Source organism: Filicampus tigris, chromosome 10, assembly GCF_054856515.1.
Source record: "Filicampus tigris isolate MCC_2025a chromosome 10, RoL_Ftig_1.0, whole genome shotgun sequence".
Lineage (NCBI taxonomy): Eukaryota > Metazoa > Chordata > Actinopteri > Syngnathiformes > Syngnathidae > Filicampus > Filicampus tigris.
Window position 1 is genome coordinate 19199829 of NC_141226.1, and position 20024 is coordinate 19219852.

The 20024-nt window shown below is 45.0% G+C and overlaps 1 protein-coding gene and 1 long non-coding RNA gene across 5 annotated transcripts in view; one reads left to right on the forward strand and one right to left on the reverse strand.

Moving 5' to 3' along the window:
- The window catches only part of LOC147141177 (neurocan core protein-like), a 43172-nt gene that overhangs the window by 13203 nt on the left and 9945 nt on the right, over positions 1-20024 (forward strand). For all 4 annotated transcript variants that reach the window (XM_086042854.1, XM_086042856.1, XM_086042855.1 and 1 more), the window contains 12 exons: positions 3433-3512; positions 6363-6563; positions 6988-7170; positions 8288-8462; positions 8804-8931; positions 9544-9828; positions 11027-11152; positions 12462-12542; positions 12617-12771; positions 12894-13083; positions 13654-14685; positions 19515-19625. In XM_086042854.1, coding sequence (XP_085898980.1) covers positions 3440-3512; positions 6363-6563; positions 6988-7170; positions 8288-8462; positions 8804-8931; positions 9544-9828; positions 11027-11152; positions 12462-12542; positions 12617-12771; positions 12894-13083; positions 13654-14685; positions 19515-19625 — 2740 coding nt within the window. In that variant the 5' untranslated portion in view covers positions 3433-3439. The remainder of the gene's footprint in view (positions 1-3432; positions 3513-6362; positions 6564-6987; positions 7171-8287; positions 8463-8803; positions 8932-9543; positions 9829-11026; positions 11153-12461; positions 12543-12616; positions 12772-12893; positions 13084-13653; positions 14686-19514; positions 19626-20024) is intronic.
- LOC147141178 (uncharacterized) lies at positions 5081-13231 on the reverse strand. Its single transcript, XR_015088355.1, has 4 exons — positions 12452-13231; positions 9402-10801; positions 8305-8515; positions 5081-6976 (listed from the first exon to the last, which is right to left on the reverse strand). It is a non-coding gene; the product is annotated as an uncharacterized LOC147141178 (long non-coding RNA).

Consider the following 20024-nt stretch of genomic DNA (forward strand, 5'->3'; position numbering starts at 1 on the left):
TTGCTGTGACATAATTAGGGTGGGCTTCGTTCACTTGCGACGTGGTGACATGCAAGACTGACAGTTTGACTCTTCACTTTTTCGAAGGAAAGGAAATGACGACAAAACAATTCATGCAGAAAGCGCCTTTTCCTTGGCAAGTACAAAAGCGCATCAACAGTATGCGGCGCTTAGTGTATCATCTGTGAAGCAGAGATGAGTTCAGGCTTGAGCAGGCTTGGATTGAAATTGAACGGAGATGCCAGCCGACAAAAAGTGTGCTTGTGTCACCACGCGCGTCGAAGTGCACATGAACGCAGAATTCACTGGCCTATCATGCGCATCGTCCGCAGTCGGATGTGACGCCCGACGAGGAAATGCTCCACGACCGCAGGGGCAAAAGTGGCAGCAAAGCTCAACTGGTTTACTACAGTTTGGCTTCCAATTTTTTTGTGGGTGCTGGAATGGATGAATTCATTCATTCATTCCATTTGGGACGCCGATTCGATATGATTAGAGTGATGCCCTCGCCTTTGGGAAAGGAGAGCCACAGTCACCGCATACTGAAGGCTGCGAGAACATCAAATCCGCAAAAACACACTTGTGCAAAAGCTGCTGTGGGTTTTGAATGGTTTTTATGTGAAGTTGTTTGTTTTGTTGCTTCTAATAAAAAAACATTTAAGAAAAAAAAAAATACACCACAAAAAAAAAAAAGCTTCTGTGAGCCACAGCTCACACGGCCACACACTCACACGCCGACTCGCAGACATCATACGCCACCCATTTGTTTTTGTCTTTTTCAAATATGTTTACAATGTGTTTCCAAACTTTATCGTAATAAGTTTAAATGTATTTAAAGTGGAAAAAAAGGCTCCTCGGGGCAAATGGATCGAGCCACGCTTTCAGAAAGATGTAATGTGAATGCAAAATATCACTTAGAGAATTTTATACAGTCCATTTTGTCGGGGCGGCACAGTTGTGTGACTGGTTAGCACATCTGCCTCGCAGTGCAGAGGTTGTGGGTTCGAATCTGGCCCCCGGCCTTGCTGTGTGGACTTTGCATGTTGTCCCCGTGCTTGTTTTCACCGGTTTCCTCTCACATTCCAAAAACATACACGCTAGGTTAGTTGAGCACTCGAAATTGTCCCCTAGTTTGTGAGTGGGAGTGTTTTTTCTTTTTAATTTTTTGTCTGTGTGCGCCCTGCGATTGGCTGGCGACCAGTTCGGGGTGTCCCTCGCCTCATGCCCGGAAACAACTGGGATGGGCTCCGGCGCCCTTGCGAGGATAAGCGCTTTGGATAATGGTTGGATGGATATTTTGGCCGAATTACTGACCGTAACACAGCCGTAAAATGACACACTCGTTAAAATTCCCTCTTTCACACGTAGCAGTTCGGAAGCGATTTGGCTTATGTCTTCTTGCCGAGCAGACAGTTGAATGCCGATCCCTGATTTACACGCCAGTCGAGTGGCACTTTTTGGATCTCTGTCACTGGCTTCCAACATCCTTTCACACAAAGCGGTGGTCAAAATATCTCCAATAAACGTCCACGTTGAAGTCCACTGGAGCATTTGAGAGGCAATTTGTGTCGAGCGCGTGATTCATGAGGAGGCGTTCACACGTGATGCCTGTGCGGGTGTTGATAGTTGTCAACATGTCCACATGTCCCAAAACAAACCGTGAATTGTGACGGCGGGGAATCGAGGTGGCCAGGCTGTCGGATTCCACATTTTTTTTTATATGCGTCCGACGGTGGGCAAACGTCTTGAGTTGGTCCGAAGCTTGACAAAGCAGCACCCAGCGAGCGCAACCCAAAGTTCGCGTCCAAAGAGTCCAGCGGCTCGACCCCAATCTGTCACAGCCCATCACGAGGTCCAAGCCCCTTTCACCGGCGGGACGTTTTCAAGTGTGTGCCACAGCGGGGTTTCACCCACACCAGGACCCGCTTTTGAAGAGCCCAACTTAGTTCCCATTAAAAAACACTCACGCGGTTGTTGTTCGGTGCCATGTGCTTTAGTGGATGTCACGGGGGTGATATACTATCTCCAGGCAATGCTTTTCTTTCGCCTCACACACTGCACTTTTAGCGAAGCTTCCTTCACATGGTCCGAAAGACTGATATTGTTGTGCTGGTTGAATCGCTGTTGCGTAATCGTCTTTCAGAGCATTGGGGGATGCTGTTGGAATGAGTTGCAGTTACCTTGGTGAGGGTGAGGAGGCTTTCATGAATTATTTACTCGATGGGACTCAAATGGAGGCGCACAGCATCCATCCATTCATTTGTCCATCAATTTCATGTAAAGAGGATCTTGATTTTGGGTCACAGGTGACTTGGAGCAAATCCAAGCGAGGTGCACCCTGGACTGGTTGCGAAACAATCGCCGGGTACACGTCAGCGTTGCTGGGCAAAAACCTCACATGCCCAAAAATGGTCAATTTCACATTTTTCCAGAAGTCGACACTAATAGGCAGTCCCCAGATGGTCTATGTAGTTATTTATTTATTCAAAGTATTAACCAATTTGCCGTGCTGAAAATAACAGTGAAAAGAAATCTATTGACTTAATTCATTCACTGTCGGAGAGGCGTCATCTAAGTCCACCTCTTTTTGCGTTTTTGCCCCTCGTCATTGAGTGTCTGTTTGGTTTTGTTTTTAGACGAAAAGGAGTGAAAATAGTTTGTAGACATTCGGTGCTATTTATCGTAGGCAACAAAAGACAGCTGAACATGTTCCAATACTTTTGTTCACGTGAAAAAGGTCTGCATTCAAACAAAAGTTGCTATCTTCTAAGTCATGGATCACATCCTGATGTAAGCGCCTGGAAAAAAAAAAACTTAAATGGGAAGTCAACCCAAGAATATGTTCCCAGCAGGCCCACTAGTTGAAACACGGCAGTCTGATTCATTTTGCGTTTGTGGATATATAAGTTAAGCAGCAAAATGCACTCGTTTTTAGCCATCTCCAGGGGCGGCCATTTTGTCTTCTGTCGACTGAAAATGACATCACAACTGCTCACAACGACCAATCACGGCTGAGCTGTTTTCTGAATCTGAGCCGTGATTGGTCGTTGTGAGTAGTTATGATGTCATTTTCAGTGGACAGAATACAAAATGGCCGCCCCCAGAGATGGCTAAAAACGAGTGGATTAACACTTATTCCACAAACGCAACATTTATCAGAATGCCTTGTCTAAACTAGTGGGCTTGCATAGAACATATTCTTGAAAAAAATATGTTTGCCTTGACTGCTTTCTTTAAATGTGGATCCGTTGTCTCATATTCATCTCTTGAGACCTGAAAAACAAATCAATTTAGGCCTCACTGCCCCAATATTTTGAAGAAGATTATCATCATTAAAATATCTCCATCGTTTTACTACAGTTGAGAACATTGCAAAGAAAATAACTAACAAAACAATTTGAAACTTGACTGCCTGCTTTCTGTCACCTTCAGGTCCAAGATGGCGCTTTGTCGGCGCGCTGCCGGGCCACGCATCTTCTTGACTCTCTTCCTGCTGCGCTGTTTTGCCCTCGGTGAGTTCCCCGAATCCAACTGCACCGATTTCCGATCTCCGACAACATTCCGTGGTCACAGTAGACCCAAATAGCCCAAGGAGGGTCACGTTATATTCGGTTTGAGCGGATTTCTAGCAAAGCTATGCGCACCAATAAATGTGGTTTGTTCTGATTGCGTTGGCTTGCACGTTGAAATTGATTTACAGAGAAGCTGCAAGAGTCACAGAAAGGAGTAAAAGATTAGATGGAATAACTCCCAGAGAATGTCCAAGGCAGAATTTGACATTGTGTATAAGGTGCAATCTCCAGCATTCCAGGCCATTAGCATTTTTATTGGTGACTTTTTCAGCATTCTATGTCAAAACGACATGCAAATCAATTGACTTTGCAGCCTTCACCGCTTTTGTTCTCTCCGGCAATCGGCAGGGCAGTCCGACGGATGATTAGATCAAGGTTATACCAAGGACAGCCAGTGAGGACACCGTGATGCCAGCTATAAAATCCACCGTTATGGAGGAAATGTGACGGCACCTCAGTAGACGTGCAAATCGGATTTTCATTTCTCTCCTGAAAGCGCATTTTCAGCACTTTGATGGAAGCCAGCCTTCCCTAGACAAGTAACAACCTAATGGCTCAATTCATGGAATGAGGTCATTGTTGGTGATGTATTTGCACCTGTGCCCCCCCCCCCCACCCCACCCCCAATGCCAACGGTGGACCTGCCCATTGAGTACACAGCATGGAAAACACAGTCAAGAGAGGAAAGGAAGAGAGGAAGTGCAGCTGGATTGGGATTCACAGAGTTGACGTTCTGGGGAAACGCATCTGTTTCGTCATGATTTTTTATTTTATTTTATTTTTTTATCCTATTGTGGCAGACAAGTAATTTGAGCGTTGGATGTGAGAGTTGACATACAATACAATTCAATTTTATTTATAGAGCGCATTTCATAACAGCTAAAGCTGTAAAAAGCACTTAATAAATATTTATATAAATAATATTCATTCATTCATTCATTATCCATACCGCTTGTCCTCACAAGGGTCGCGGGCCTGCTGGAGCCTATCCCAGCTGTCTTTGGGCAGTAGGCAGGGGACACCCTGAATTGGTTGCCAGCCAATCTATATAAATAATATATAAAATATAAATAAAAATATAAATAAATAAAGCCAATAAATTGACATTAAACACTATATACAATTGACACCGGAAAAGAGCCGAAAATTTCAGGTCTGATCAAAAGCCCGAGAAAAGAAATGTGTCTTCTACCGGGTTTTAAAAATGGACAGAGAGGGGGCTTGCCTAACAAAGAACAAGGCATTCTGATGAATATTGCGTTTGTGGAACAAGTTAATCCACTCGTTTTTAGCCATCGCTGGGGGCGGCCATTTTGTCACTTCAGTCAACTGAAAATGACATCACAACTACTCAGGGCTCAAGTAACGACCAATCGCGGCCAAGCTTCAGGTCAGCCGCGATTGGTCGTTACTTGAGCCCTGAGTAGTTGTGATGTCATTTTCAGTCGACAGAAGTGACAAAATGGCCGCCCCCAGACATGGCTAAAAACGGGTGGATGAACTCTTATTCCACAAACACAATATTAATCAGAATGCCGCGTTTCAACTCGTGGGCCACTGGGGACATACTCTTGAAAAAAAATATGTTTGGGTTGATTTCCACTTTAAAATCCAGGTTAAAATGTTGCTTATTTCTTTGGGCCAGCTTGGCTCAAAACGTCCCCTCGCCATCTTTTAGGGAGCCGGCCAGCAATAAGAAGAGCTGTCTGGTCAAAACAGCAAGTGTCACTTTAAGTCACTTGCAGTGCTCTTTCACTTTTAGCCTTATTTGAGCAACGCCATTTGTCAGTTGCATGCCTGTGAGTACACTTGTCAGCCAAAGCCCTTCCATTTCCATCATTCAATTTACAGCAGCTTTCTTTGTCTGGTCTTCCCGGCCCAGCGTTGTGGGCCAGGCTCCCGATGTCATTCCGCCTCTCGCTCTCGGGCTGCGCGCTTCTCGTTTGATTACATCTGATTTGAGGGGCAGGCTTGCGGGAGCTCTCCTAAGCTCACCGAAATGATCTCAGAGGGGGGTGGGGGGGGGGGGGGGTTGGGGGGGTCGCTGTGTGAAAGATGTCCAATCTAAATGCAGATGGAAATATCCTCCAGGGATAGAAATGCGCTGTTTGTATTATTCCAAAAGGCCTTTTGTTTATTTGTGTATTTATACACAGCTTTTTTTTTTTTTACAATTTCTCGAATGTTGTTATCTCACAGGGCACATGGTCACGCCAAATGAAAGGAAACAAATCGGTTTTATGTTGCTGTTGGATGCAGCGAGGTTGTTTGGTTTCATCGTTTCAGGTGATCCTGTTGTCATGGTGACATTGTTATTCATGCGCAGAGCCATGAAGCACGCTGCTTTGTGCTGTGCGGTGAGCTTTAAAAATCATTTTTGACATTTATGCGAATACAATGGGGTTTGGGGGGGGTCGGCAAACCGAGAAATAAAAAGGAGCGGGGCGAATGAAGTTCACTTCAGTGTGTGCGGGTACTTTGCATTTGCGTAATGAGCACTGAGTTCTCTTCCGAGAGTGATGACAAAGATTGTGTGAAAGTCGCTAATGAATCCCCAATGTCTGACAAATTGCTTTAAAGCCAGAGCTGACCCTCATTTATATTTCTTCTCGACGACAGCGCACGGGGCACTAATCAATGAGACGACGGATTTGCGCTTGAATCCAAAAGTATCGACGTGCCGAGACAAAAATGGATCGAGAAGCCCGCTTCCCGCTCGCCACATTGTAAGCACGGTTCCTGGCAAGTCGTTATTTTACACTATGGTGCTCGCTCTTGTCCTCGCTGCAGGTGCGTCCTCCTCCATCGTTAACATGCGGAGGGTCACTCTTCCCGCCGTACAGCAGCCGTTGGCAGGTGAAGCCGTGCTCCCGTGCGGCTTCACTCTGCCGAACAGCTCGTCGGCTCAGAGCGTCCGCCTCCTGTGGACTTTCGTCAGGCTTCCTGCAGGTGCGCAAGACACCGTGGAGCGTCTTGTGCTGTCAGCTGAAGGTAAAACAATATGACAGACACATATGTTTATATATTGGTGTCCATCGCAAGAGGGAAAAAAAAAGTCAAAGTTTTAGCGGCTTCCACTCCTTTTTTCATCCATTCATCCGAAAGACATTCACAGTCGTGGCGGAGCCTTTCTGTCACAAAGTTTTTCGACTAGTTCCTGAAAAATGGTTGAGGTCGGGGTTCTTGAAATGTTCCACACTCACTCATCCAAAGTTGCACAGGAAAAAAAAAAAAAAGGCTCCATAAAGTTGGAAACCAAAAAAAAAAAGTCATCCAAAATGAGTGATGGTGGCATGCGACGCTTGTCATCTTGAGGAAACGACTTTCGAGGGTTTTCCTTTGCCCCTTTCTCAAATCTGCCTTTGTCTCTCCGTCTGTGTCCGTCCGTCCGTCCGTCTGCGTCTCTGTGCCAAAGGTGATGTAATCAAGGTGAATAAGGCTTTCAGCGGCCGTGTCAGGCTGCCAGGGTACGCCGCCAATCCCCTCAACGCTACCATGGAGATCTCCAGTCTGCGTACGGACGACTCAGGCACTTACCACTGTCAGGTCGTCATGGGCAACGACTACGAGCGAGACGCCGTGCCCCTGGTGGTCTACGGTAAGAACGGCGGCGAGCGACAATAACGTGATGACACAACAAAGGATTTCATTTTCTTTGATGATTTGGATGCTCATTTGATGTGCTAGCATGCCTGTGATTTGATTTTAATTACAGCGGTGGCAAGTAACAAAGGACTTAAGTAGATTAAGTAGACTTTTGTTTACATTTGACAATAACAATTCATTTTACTTTTGTTCTTAAAGTGGGGAAATCAACCCAAACATATTTTTTTCAAGAATATGTTCCCAGCAGGCCCACTAGTTGAAACGCGGCAATCTGATTAATATTATGTTTGTGGAATATCAGTTAAGCAGCAAAATCCACCCGTTTTAGCCATCTCAGGCGGCGGCCATTTTGTCATTTTCTGTCGACTATAAATGACATCACAACTACCCAGGGCTCAGGGAACGACCAATCACAACTCGCCTGTTTTCTAAAGCTGAGCCGTGATTGGCCGTTGTCTGAGCCCTGAGCAGTTGTGATGTCATTTTCAGTCGACAGAAGTGACAAAATGGCCGCCTCCAGAGACAGCTAAAAACGGGTAGATTAACTCTTATTCCACAAACGCAATATTTATCAGAATGCCTTGTTTCAACTAGTGGGCCTGCTGGGAACATTCTTGAAATAAATTGGGGTTGATTTCCTCTTTAAGTACATTTCAGCATCTGTACTTATTCACTTTTTCTGAGGTACCAAATTAGGACTAGCAAAAGTAGATCTACTTTTATCAAAGTCTTTTTTTTACATAAGTATATGTACAGCGGGCGAATACTTTTGCCACCTTTGATTAATTAAGCATTACTAACATGAATTTAAATTCAACAAATCATTCACAACACAATGAATGACTTGATTAATGAAGTGTGGTCCTCTGCGTAGCCCCATTTTTTTTTGCCTCACCTCAATTTGCACCTGTGTAATTGTGTAATTGTTTTTTTTTAATGAAGGCACTTTGGCTGAATACCACTGATATTCTTTCAAGTTGCTCAACTGTGAAATTCCCGCGGAAGCTTCATGTTCTTCAAGGCAATAACCTGGCCGCGCTTTTCTGCGGAATACGAGAAAAAAAAAAAAAAAAAACGAACCCCGCGTGTGCATTTGTGCGCTTCCGCAGGTGTGGTGTTTCATTACCGGGCTCCCGGCGCTCGTTACGCCCTCTCCTTCGCGGACGCCCGGCGAGCCTGCCAAGAGAACTCGGCTCAGATGGCCACGTCGGCCCAGATGTGGGCCGCGTACCACGACGGCTTCGCCAGCTGCGCGGCCGGCTGGCTGGATGATCAGACTGTCCGGTGAGGAGAGAAGAAATGATTCGCCGCTTAGCTGGCTGCACTTTCGTTGTCAGCTGAAAAAAAAAAAATGCTTTGAATCACTATTTTGTATTAATACCCAAAAATGAACCATCCATTTATTCATTTTCCAAAGCACTTATCCTCACAGCAGGAAATTGCTGTGGTGCACTAGAGGTACTGTACATGAAAGTAATGGTGGAACCTCAAATTGTTGTTCTGCGATCTCCTTTTTTTTCCCCCCTATATAAAATGATCTCTAATCTCTACGGCAGTCAATCTTCTCATTCCGTTGATCAGTTTTGGCATAGCAAAGGTGATTCATGTTTACGTTGTCTCTGCAGATATTCTGTCCAGTCAACTGAGCTGGACTGCTCTGGACATAAGGAGTACGCTGCTGGAGTGAGGAATTATGGCAAAAGGGACCCCAAAGAGTTGTTTGACGTGTACTGCTTTGCAAAAGAATTGGATGGTAGCGCACGCACACACGACACACCGACACGCGCGATCAAAAATCGATTATTTTTACTGTACCGCTACAACTTTACTTAGCGATCATTTTTATGTTTTAATGCCCTTGCATGTGGGAAAGGAGAGCCACAGTTAGTTGTACTTTTCAGCCCTTTATTGAGCTCAACGACAACAATAAAATGCATCAAAAATACACAGCGCAGCCTCATGCAGAAGCTGTTCTTCGGCCACCGGGGCCCCGCCTCTTAAAGGATGGATTTGAATCAGGTGTGTTGCAGCAGGAAGAGATGGAATATATCCCCCACAATAAATGAGGGCATAAAGATCACGTATAATGGCGATGTGCAGACCAATGTGAGTAAACCACATGACTGCAGTGGTGACATAATTATTTTTAGTCCATGCACGCCTTCCTGCCACGTTTGCTGTTGAATATGCCACTAAAAATAGTCTGCTTTTTATCTGCCTCACCTGGGACAATTGTTGAAAAAAAAATATTTATCTATCAGAAGCATGTTTTTCTTCCTCCTTCATTGTGTCAAATCTTTTAAGCGCAGCCATCAAATGTGCTCCTAGCGTCTGTCTGTCTTGCCATTGTGTTTTCTGGCTGCAGGCGAGGTGTTCCACGCCTCAGTTCCCGGCAGGTTGTCGCTGTCGTCAGCCTCAGACCGCTGCGTGTCCCTGGGGGGCCAGCTGGCCACCGTGGGGCAGCTTTATCTGGCCTGGAAGGCCGGCCTGGATAGCTGCGCCCCGGGTTGGCTCTCCGATGGCAGCGTCCACTTTCCGGTCAGCCTCCCTCGACCAGACTGCGGCGGGAACAAGACAGGAGTCCATACAGTCACGGCGAATATCACAAGTGACAACACCACAGCGCTGTATGACGCATACTGCTACAGAGGTATCGTGTTTGCGCCATTGGGTAATTCGCACCAACTTTGCACAGGTCGATTCAATTTGATCCATATCACCGCACTATTATGCACTTTAGATAGCAAATAACATGCTGTAAGTGTTTATTTTGTTCGGCTCTCTTTTGCGCAACTAGTCAGACTGATTGCTTTGCCCTGAGAGCAAAAAGTAAAGATTGAAGCACTGTATGGTGGCAGTGAACTCAACTCAACTCAACTCACTTCACAACAAGCAGCAGTTTGGCAGAGAGTGAACAACTCTCCTTAAAAAAAAAAAAAAAAAAAAAAACGTAACGTATTGCCACTCCTACTTGAATGTACTGTCAAACTAAACATAAAGCAAAGACAATCATGTGTATTTAAAAGAATAACATAGCTTTGCCTTAAATTCCATTCGCTTCATGCTAACAACCAAAGTAAAACAACATGTATAAGCTAATGGATATCATTGGTATATAACCCTGTGAGCGTATGTATTTTCAACACAAATGGTGGAGCAACACCTGTAGACTGGCAGAATGCCAAGGCTCACAGGCATGTATTCGCTATTCGCGGGCCGGCCCAGTGTGGACTGTAACGGCGTTTCCATATGATTTGCTCATAACTCAAGTGTCTTGAGTTATGTGTCTTGAGTTATGAATGTGGCGGTGGACGGAATTCAACCTCACGACACCACTGGAATTATTTATCTTTCATACTTTTTATAACCAATGATAATAATTAATGATAGTAGTTAGAATTAGTTGATGTTCTCTAGTCGGATGTAGACTGGGAAATGATTCGACGTGATGATTGCTACGACTGTCCGATGGCATTGCAATATCGTGTCGGATGAGTGATTGGCTACAGAAATAAGCGATTCAATGATGCGGAAGAGCAAAGAGACTGAAGGTTGTTTTAAATGTCCTTGACATGCCAAATGTCCTCACTCCAAGTAGGTGCTGTCGAAGCCTCGAATTGGGTCTGTAATAACAGTGACAAAACATGCCATGGTCAGTGTTGTCGCTATGGCAACACTTAATCCTGAGGTACATCTTCACACTGTCACGCGGCTGTGAAAAAGCGGGACTGTCACAAGCAATGGAAGGATTTACTTTAGAATTTTTCTATCCTCTATATTGGCTGAAAATCTTATAGTGAGTTGGCCTTTTTTTTTTTTTTTGTTAAAAAAAATCTGTATTTCTGCAGGTAAAGTGGAGAACACAGACACCATCTCTCAGATCTACACCTCCCTGTGGAAGCCCTGGAGCTACCTCACAGACTCGAGTACTGCGTCTTCAGGAACAGAGAGTCCACCTACCATCACTACTAAAGGTTTTACATTTGTCTCATGTCACTTCCGTAACAGCTGATTCATCAATTCATTAAACGCAGATTGAGCAGATTTTGTTTCACAAATTCACTACCAGTCAAAAGCTTGGCCATGGCTTCGCATTTTCCGAACTTTCAAGGCATTGTCGCCGCTCTCAACCGCTCTGATTCACTTGATACATGAAACTATGCCCACTCAAAATTGGATGCTACTTCCTGAAAAAATATCTGCTTAAAGCCTCCAGTGGCTGGAGAGTATCCACCATGTTATCATGGGGCCTTTTCACATCGCAACAACGAGGTGCTCTAAAACGCTAAGTCGCAGTCGATATCAGATTCACATTTTTTTTCCCTCCTCTGTCTTCTATCTTTCTATTCATGTCGTGCACACACTCATGGCCAACAATGCGGCGCCTTAGAGCGGAAGTCAACCCAAACATATTTCGTTCAACAATATGGTCTATGCAAGCCCACTAGTTGAAACAGGACATTCTGATTTATTTTGCGTTTGTGGAATATAAATTAAGCAGCAAAATGCATCTCTGGGGGCGGCCATTTTGTCTTCTGTCGACAGAAAATGACATCACAACTGCTCACAACGACCAATCACGACTCAGATTCAGAAAACAGGTCAGCCGTGATTTTTCGTTGTGAGCAGTTGTGATGTCACTTTCAGTGGACAGAAGACAAAATGGTCCCCAGAGATGGCTGAAAACGAGTGCATTTTCCTGCTTAATTTATATTTCACAAACGCAAAATTAATCAGAATGCCGTGTTTCAACTAATGGGCCTGCTGGGAACGTATTCTGGAAAAAAATATGTTTGGGTTGCTTTAAAGCAGCCATTATAGCAGACTATCCCAAAGGAAGATGTAGCTAGCCAGCTAGCTGGCTAATTGCATGTCACAATTGCACCAGATAACCACTGATGACAACAATGGTGTTCAAGTTGCTGTGTAGTGGGGAAGGGGGCACTCATGCCGGATCCTAAGCGTGTCACTGGGCCCAGTTTTAGCCACACCCCCAAAAATCAGGAAAACTGAGATGGTGAAAAACAGTTTCATGCTATAACTCCACAATCCAGCACAAGATAGTTCTCAGTCTTTCCCAGTTTTCAGCAATTTCAAACATGGACAATGTACATTACTTAGAAACTAATCAGCATTCACATCACATTGTCTTAATATATTTCCCACTTTTCTCGAAGTTACAGGAGTTGAATCGGTGCTTCGACTTTTGCCGGAGTCTTTTTTGTTGTTTACACAAGTAGTTGTAGTACTTTAATTGTACAGAGTGTGGTTACTTTTGCTCAGGTGAGGGTGACCTTTCTCCATCTAACTGGACCGGGCTGGTGGACCTTGAGGAGGAGGAGTCCCTTCTTAGTGCCAACGCGTGTAAGTCCACTTGATGACATTTTGCTCAACGCTGATGTCCAAACCAGAAGGGTTAACAGCAACTGTGTTCCCAGCCTCGGCCTCGGACCCCTGGTCCTCACAGTCCTCAGATTCATACGTGAGCCTTCGGATATTTCCCGGTCAAACCATCGACTGGGGAGAGCCATTTGAGCCCGACTCGCCTGAATTTCTCCGGCCTCCTGTTGTTCCAACGCCTGCTGAGAAGAAGGTTCGGGTTTTTTTTTTTCTTTCTTTGTTTTCGACCTTCCACCCTTGAAACCTTGATCGGATATTTGAATTGACATTTACATTTCAACTGCAGCTTCATCTGTGAATTTGAAATAATTCCAGGTGATCTCCGGGATTGTCAAATCCTTTTGGAAGCCTTGGAACTACCTCGTGGGGACTGCTGGTGCTAGTGAGGAAACAACTGCAAGTCTCAAGGGAACAGCAGGTGAAGAAGACGTGAAGAAGAAAAAGAGGAAGGAGGAGAAGAAGGAGGAGGAGGAAGTTGGGAATTTGGCCACGGCAGCATCATCAGGTGGGTTCTTTGATTTCTAGTTTTGTCTTGAGACCTTTGTGGAATCATAATCACATTTGAATCACATTATGTTAATACGTTTTCAAAGCACATTAACGCTCATAATAACATAAGTGTTCTAAATAAAGACATGCGGGATAACAAAATTGGGCATTAATATTTCAGAACAGAGTAAGGACTGTTGCCCTAGATTATGAAAAAATACAAATAAAAATGAAGCCTTTATTATGGTTATGTGTTGTTTGGCTGCTTAAAACGCCCAAATTGCCACAGGGCTGAAATAATCAGTGATGAATATTTTAACATTCGAGTTACCGGGTATATGTTAATATGATGTTTGTGTTCAATGTGCAAAAGATCAAATACTATAATTCAAAAGATCAAATACTATAACTATATATTTATCAAATATATAATAGGATACTTACAACTTTATTTTTGGAGGCACATTTTAAAAGATTAAAAGCATTATCAAACAGAAACAAAAAAAAATACACCACAACTCAAATGACCATGTCAGACATTTTTTTAAGTTTCTCTTTTCTTCTTGACACCCATGATCGTCTGCAGGTTTATTTCCTTGGGGAAGTTTCCTGCCTAGCGGCGCCTCCGAGGACGAGACGACGCCGGCCAATGAAGAATCAGCCGCTAATCCTACGTCTTCTTCTCCTGCCTCCAATAATTCCTTGACCACCGCCACGACCATCCGTGAAGCGACTCCGCAGGCGCGTCTGTCCACCACCTCCGCCCCAGTCCCTGCAAGGACTTCATCTAGCGGGGACACCTGGCTTGGCGTAGATACCGAGACCACAACCCAGTCCGGTGACAAGAAGGAGGTCACGGTGACGTCCCGAGCCGGTTCCAGAGGCGGAAGAGGCAGAGGCAAGAAGAACAGAGGGGAGGAGAGGAGCAGAGGAGAAGACAAGGCAAGAGGAGATGACGAAGGAAGTGGAGAGATTAGCGCTGCGGAGGCCAAAGGGGAGATTCAAGTCTCGCGACGTCCAGTCGGGACCAGTAAACCAAGAGAAAGGTCCAGGTCCCGAGAACGGGGCCACAGGAAAGGACAGACCACGACCACCACAACCGCCAGCCCGCCCACCACTCCCGAGCCCTCCGCCATGTCCTCATCTCGCATTGTTGACATATCAACAATCAAACCCCTGGCCACCGTTTTGACTGAAACACAATCCGCATCCGTCCAATCAGATTTGGAGCCTTCATCTTCTTCCTCTTCTTCTCCATCAACCTCAGCATCCACAACTACCTTTTCTTTCTGGACGTCAACCTCCACTCCAAGCCCGTCTGCATCCGCAGCCCAGTCGGTAGCGTCGCTCTCCCCTTCGGCCGCATCGTCTCCAGCTCATACCGGCCCGCCTCCGTTTCCCACCTCGGACAACCCGGGCAGCCCCGCTAAGCCCGCGGCAGCGCTGGAGTGGGTTCCAGTTGAGAGCGTGGGGCTTCTCAACGTCTCTCTGGATCCTCCTCCAGAAGAGGAGGAGCCTGCCTGGTCCCAGACTCTGGGCTCAGGGTCGCCGTTACCAACCAATATGGAGGAGGAGGGCAGCCGCTTCAATGTTAGCAACATCACTCTGGTCCCAGCTGGTGAGCGCTGATGTCCTGCTTGAATTGATTCTGCTTCTCAATCGACGTAAGCTCTTGCGATGGTGAACTCTAAAAACAATTGGGTTAAAAATAACACAATTTGGGGTCAAAAATGGACCAAACTACTACTTGGGTCAATTCGACCCAACAAAACTGCCCATTTCGTACAAAACAGCCCAAAAAATTGGGCTGTTTTGTACAGAACAACCCAAAAATTGGGGCTGTTTTGTACAAAACAACGCAAGAACGTGGGTCAAATTGACCCAAACAGTGGATTGGTCCATTTTTACCCCAAATTGTGTTATTTTTAACCCAACTGTTTTTAGAGTGTGATGATTTATGATTTATTGGTTTTCTTGAACAAGGACAAAGCATATGAATAAACATTGCCATAAATGGGCTACATTTCCCCCAGACAAATGCTAAGAAGAATATTAGCAAAATCAAAGATTGAAATGACAAATCTGCTTTGTATTGATGAGAACAAACTGGTTTAAGCTTTCTGGGGGGTGAAGATATGATATCCTTGTTTTAAAAACTTGAGTCTATCTTGTCCTGTTTGGAGATTGTATTTTTTATTTGTTTGTTGTCTTTTCTGAAAATGTGCGTCTAAGCAAGCTATTCTGATTTTGGTGTGTCAAATCCAAAAGGTAAACTGAGTTTCAGTGTTGTTTTAATGCACAGATTAGTAGCGTTAGCTCGCAGTCTTGTCAACGTTAGTTTATGGTAATCAGATGACGGTGAACTTGCTGGAGGTTTTTAGGGGACTGCGTGTCTGCAGCATGCGCTACATGCTGATCAGCGCACTAATTGGCAAAGTGGAATTGGTGGCTTGGTGATAAAGTGTCGGCACTTTTCCCGTTTTCACACCACTTTAGCATGTCTGTCTGCGTGAAGGTTTTGCAACTCTTGCAAGGTTTAGTTGATGACGCGTGGAAGAACAAATAACATCTCAGCAGTTGCTTGTAGTGCTGCCGAGGAATGACTCACATGGTTGACTCCTGACGGCAGATGATATTAGCTATCAAGAACATTGCTTGTCCCCGATGAGGTGTGTGTACTTACTGTCATGTCTGAGCATGTCAAGGAGGCAACAAAGGTAGAAATACCATTTTTCAGAGCTCATGTGTAATTCTCATAACCAGCAATAACTACCACATGAGACTACAGTTCTCGGGATTATCACAGAAGATTGACTTTTCATTTCCTTGTCAGTGACCTTGTCACTTCACTACCTCATCTGGTCAAAATATTACGTTGTCATCCCCCAGCCCCGGCTGCATTCTCATCCGAACGGGAGAGCCCACCTATCCCGACCGTCGGTGTAGACAATCTGCTGATTGGCTAACTACTGCCACCTAGAGGCTTGGCGTGCGTTTGAAAACGCACTTCTGCGGTTACGTGTGGATGCGTTTTTTTTATGTGTATTCCAAGGGGGGGGGGGGGGGGGGGGGGTTATACGGTTGTTAAAAAAAACCCGGCTACTTGTAGACAAAGCCTAAGTCTGCAGCACGGCGCAGCTGCAGGCTTGCTTTGCTTCCCCACCTAGTTTGGCTTGATAATGAGCATGCTCGCAAGAAACATCCCATCGCCCGCCAGTTGCAATCCTCACGGGCATTGTTGAGATCCCGCATTTCTATGGTGATTACTTTGCTCCTCTGCAAATCTGCTGCGAGCGAGTCAAAGCTGCCAACTGGCGGTAAGAGGAGAGAACAGCTGTAAATCGTATCGACGACAAGCCTGGGGGCGAGGGGAAGGGGGGGGGTTGTTCGACTGACTGGGGCTGCTTGTGTTCGGGATGAAGGTTGATTGATTGAGCGAGAGTCCCTGGAAGCATGCAGGCTGTGGGCCATAAACACACAGACGCTGATATCTTAACCACACAAAGTGGAGATGTGGATGGATGGAGCTTGCGAGTGGGGCGGAGTTGGTGGATCTTTCCTCAAGCTCGGCTTGCAAGTTGCTGTGGTGTGGCGCAGGTAGTTTTTGCTCCCGGTCGCTTCGTTGTGGGGGCGGAGAGAACAGTAGAGGAGAGTCGCAATGAGGCAAACAAAACGCACGCGTTCGCAAGCAGGCTCTCCAAAAGAGCCGCATGGAAAGCTGTTTGCGCATTTATTTCATATCCTTGATATCCAGCTTCAACTCCATCGACAAACTAACTAATACACTCTTTTAGTCCTCGTGCTAACCAGTTGACCACCGTGCCGTGGACATCAAGAATATCGAATAAATGCTTAAACGGCTTTGCCTAATGACGTCATGGTCGGCATGCAGCTTTTACTATGATCCACCGAACACAAATAAATACGTGACTGAAGGTCTTGGGGATGACTTTTGTCCTGTCTGTGACTCTTTTCGATGCGTTAATGTTGCGGTTGCTGTGCGGACTCGAGGACAGTTGAATCTGTCAGCTCATCCTTCCACACACACGCACACGCACGCACTATCGATTTTTCTGCACCACTCACTTTAATGAACATCCAATTGCGCAAGGTTTGTCTTTTCAACGCACAAGCGCATAGTTTAGCTTGTCACATCGCTTTATATATTTGAGGTGTTCACTGATGTGGGGGGCTGCAGATCTTATTGGCCCGGATTGGTGGAGTCAAGGTACCGCTATACAGCGAACCCCTGTTTTTTGGTTTTCTTATTGTGGTAAGAAAACTGTGGTACCCTCAGCTTTTGTGCTCTTTCTAAAATGCTCTAACAACAACAACTTTAACAAGGAGCTCAATTTAGCTCGTTAGTGGAAAGACGAAGCTGACGCAGTTTGTATTTACTCTGCGAGTGGCTATTAAAATGCTGACAAACGGTGGACTTATGTTTGTTGGTTGACAATTTGCTATCTTTACGGGCTGTGAAGCACGTCAACGTCCTTGCACATCCAGTGAATCGTCTGTAAGATGTATATTTTTAAGATTTTTTTTTTCTTCCTTCACGGAGCAATTTTGCGAGTCAATGACATCATTTGAGGAGGAACTTTCAAATTTTGTGAAGCAATTTAAAGATTTTTTTTTTTTTTTGCAGGTTAATCACAGGGACCTGAAGCGAGGGTTTAATTAAAAAATATGAACATTTTAGGGTGGGCGTGATGATTACTTTTTTTTTTTTGTTGTAATAGGACATTATTGTGCTCATATTGTATTCATATGATGTTCATTGAGGATCTCAGCATCATTCTGCTGAGTTACTGGACTCGCGAATAATCATAGCCTAGCTCTTGATTTTCACCCAGTACACGTTGCAAACCACAGAAAAGCCTTTGCAGGCACATACACACTTGCAGAGGTGGCAGAACAAAGACTCGCACAGCTAGCTTTGCGACCAGACTGAACGGGCGGTGCTTTTCAAAGACCCTAAATCGCCATAATGAGCGGTTGAGGGGAGAAACACTTGGTGCTGCGTCAATTGATATGGAAATGTGTAATTGTGGAAACAGACCACACGCACGCACGCACGCATTTAGCGGGTGAATGGCTCTGCTCATTTCTGCGGAGGATGTCTAATGTCCGAAGTTCTCACGATGCCCACTGCCCATGGCGGAGCGAGCCGGGGCTTGCTTTCCATATGGTAACCATGACAACTGCGGCTGTGAGTGGATGGCAAGGTTGAAGCGCTCTGGCTTCTGATCCCTGTGAAAGAGGTGGAGTGCGAAATGGATATGAGTGTGTTGGAGCTGTTGGTTGTGGCTGAGCTGCCTTGATGGCTAATTAGCATTTCCCGGCCGCGAGCAAGTTTATTCAAAATATCTGCACTGGAACTGCGAATGTGCAAGTACATCTAGATACAATTTGAATAAGAAATATAGCGCTATAATGTTATAGTTTATGAAACATATAGTATGGCATCATTAGGAAGAATATAAAGAAATGGAAAGTTTTGGCGACGTTTTTTTTTTTTGCTCACTTCAGTGGACATTGTGCTGCTCCTTCTGACATGAGCAACCATAAAGACATATTGCTGTACAGAGTTTTCTCAGCTCTTCATTAAGCCATAACATAAATTGTTCTTCACAGATGACAAAGAATATATGCCCGTGAGTATCGTTGTATTCTCTGTCTACATGTGATGCCACTGTTCATGTTACTTCAGTGGTTATGATACTGCGACACTAATGCGTTTTGATAGCCTCGTCTATGAAGTTTCACAATGCGTGTTAGCATTAAGCTAGTGGCAAAGTTATATTGTTGTTTCAAAAACACAGTCATTCATTAATGGAATTCAGTTTATTGTCGCCACACAGTGCTCATATCTCAAATTTTTGCTCTCAAGTCAAGGCAGAAAAATCCAAACAATGGCTCGTATCCCGAAAAACTCAAAGTCCTGTCAAGATTGTCTAACGTCATTGAAAACACAAATATATAAATGCAAACATTTAGAAGTTCTCCCGCAATTGATCACTTTAAATTATGAGTGTTATTTATTAAAAACTTTTTTTGCTTTTGTTCTTTGCTATTGCAATCAAGCAGGATTACACCAAGAACACCAGGCGAGTAGCCCTTAAGGAACCATATTTGGTCATCATCTGAAAATAATGCTATTAGTGAAAATGGGTTGTTGTTGACAATAGCAAGAAAATATAATGAGATTCTAGTGTAATAGACTAGAAAGTCATACACAATATATTTAATTTGGACTCCTGGGGTAAATTTCTGAATTTCCAAGAATCTTAACAGGTGACCTACGAAAGGTTATTTGATCAATTGATGCTATATTTTTGTTAATCGTACTTCGCCAACCAGTGTGTCTATTGTATCAGTCCACTAACTGCGGTTAGTATCCTTTATTCAAATTTTTCCCCCCTCCCCATGTTGAATTGTCTCTTTCAGTGGAGCCCTGCGTGACAAACCCATGTCTGCATGGAGGGAAGTGCCTTCCTCAGGGAACAGGCTACAGCTGCTACTGCCCACAAGGGTACGCGGGGGAGAACTGTGAGATTGGTGAGTGATGCTTCCGCAGATACACACACATAAATACACTAATACACGCACGCACGCCAGCATGATAAAGTTGACATTGCGTCAGGCTTGACAGAAGGCGCTCCGGCAGTGCTCCAACGTCAGGTTAAAGACTTCAGCTTCCCATCTCGGGGTTCAATAGAAAAAGGGGAGGGGTGCAGCGGGTCAAACATCGGACTGACGGACTGCCAGACTAGGATGATGTGATGCTCCCTCCAGGTCCAACGGCCACAAGCGCTCACTGACAAGGAATCTTATCAACAAACAAACATTAGAGCACTTCGCTGGCTTTGCACAGCGCCTGCCAAAACTTTAGGTACCTCAAACCATTCCTTTGCATGGATATGTTCCAGACCCACCCACAATAGGCGAAAAATTGAG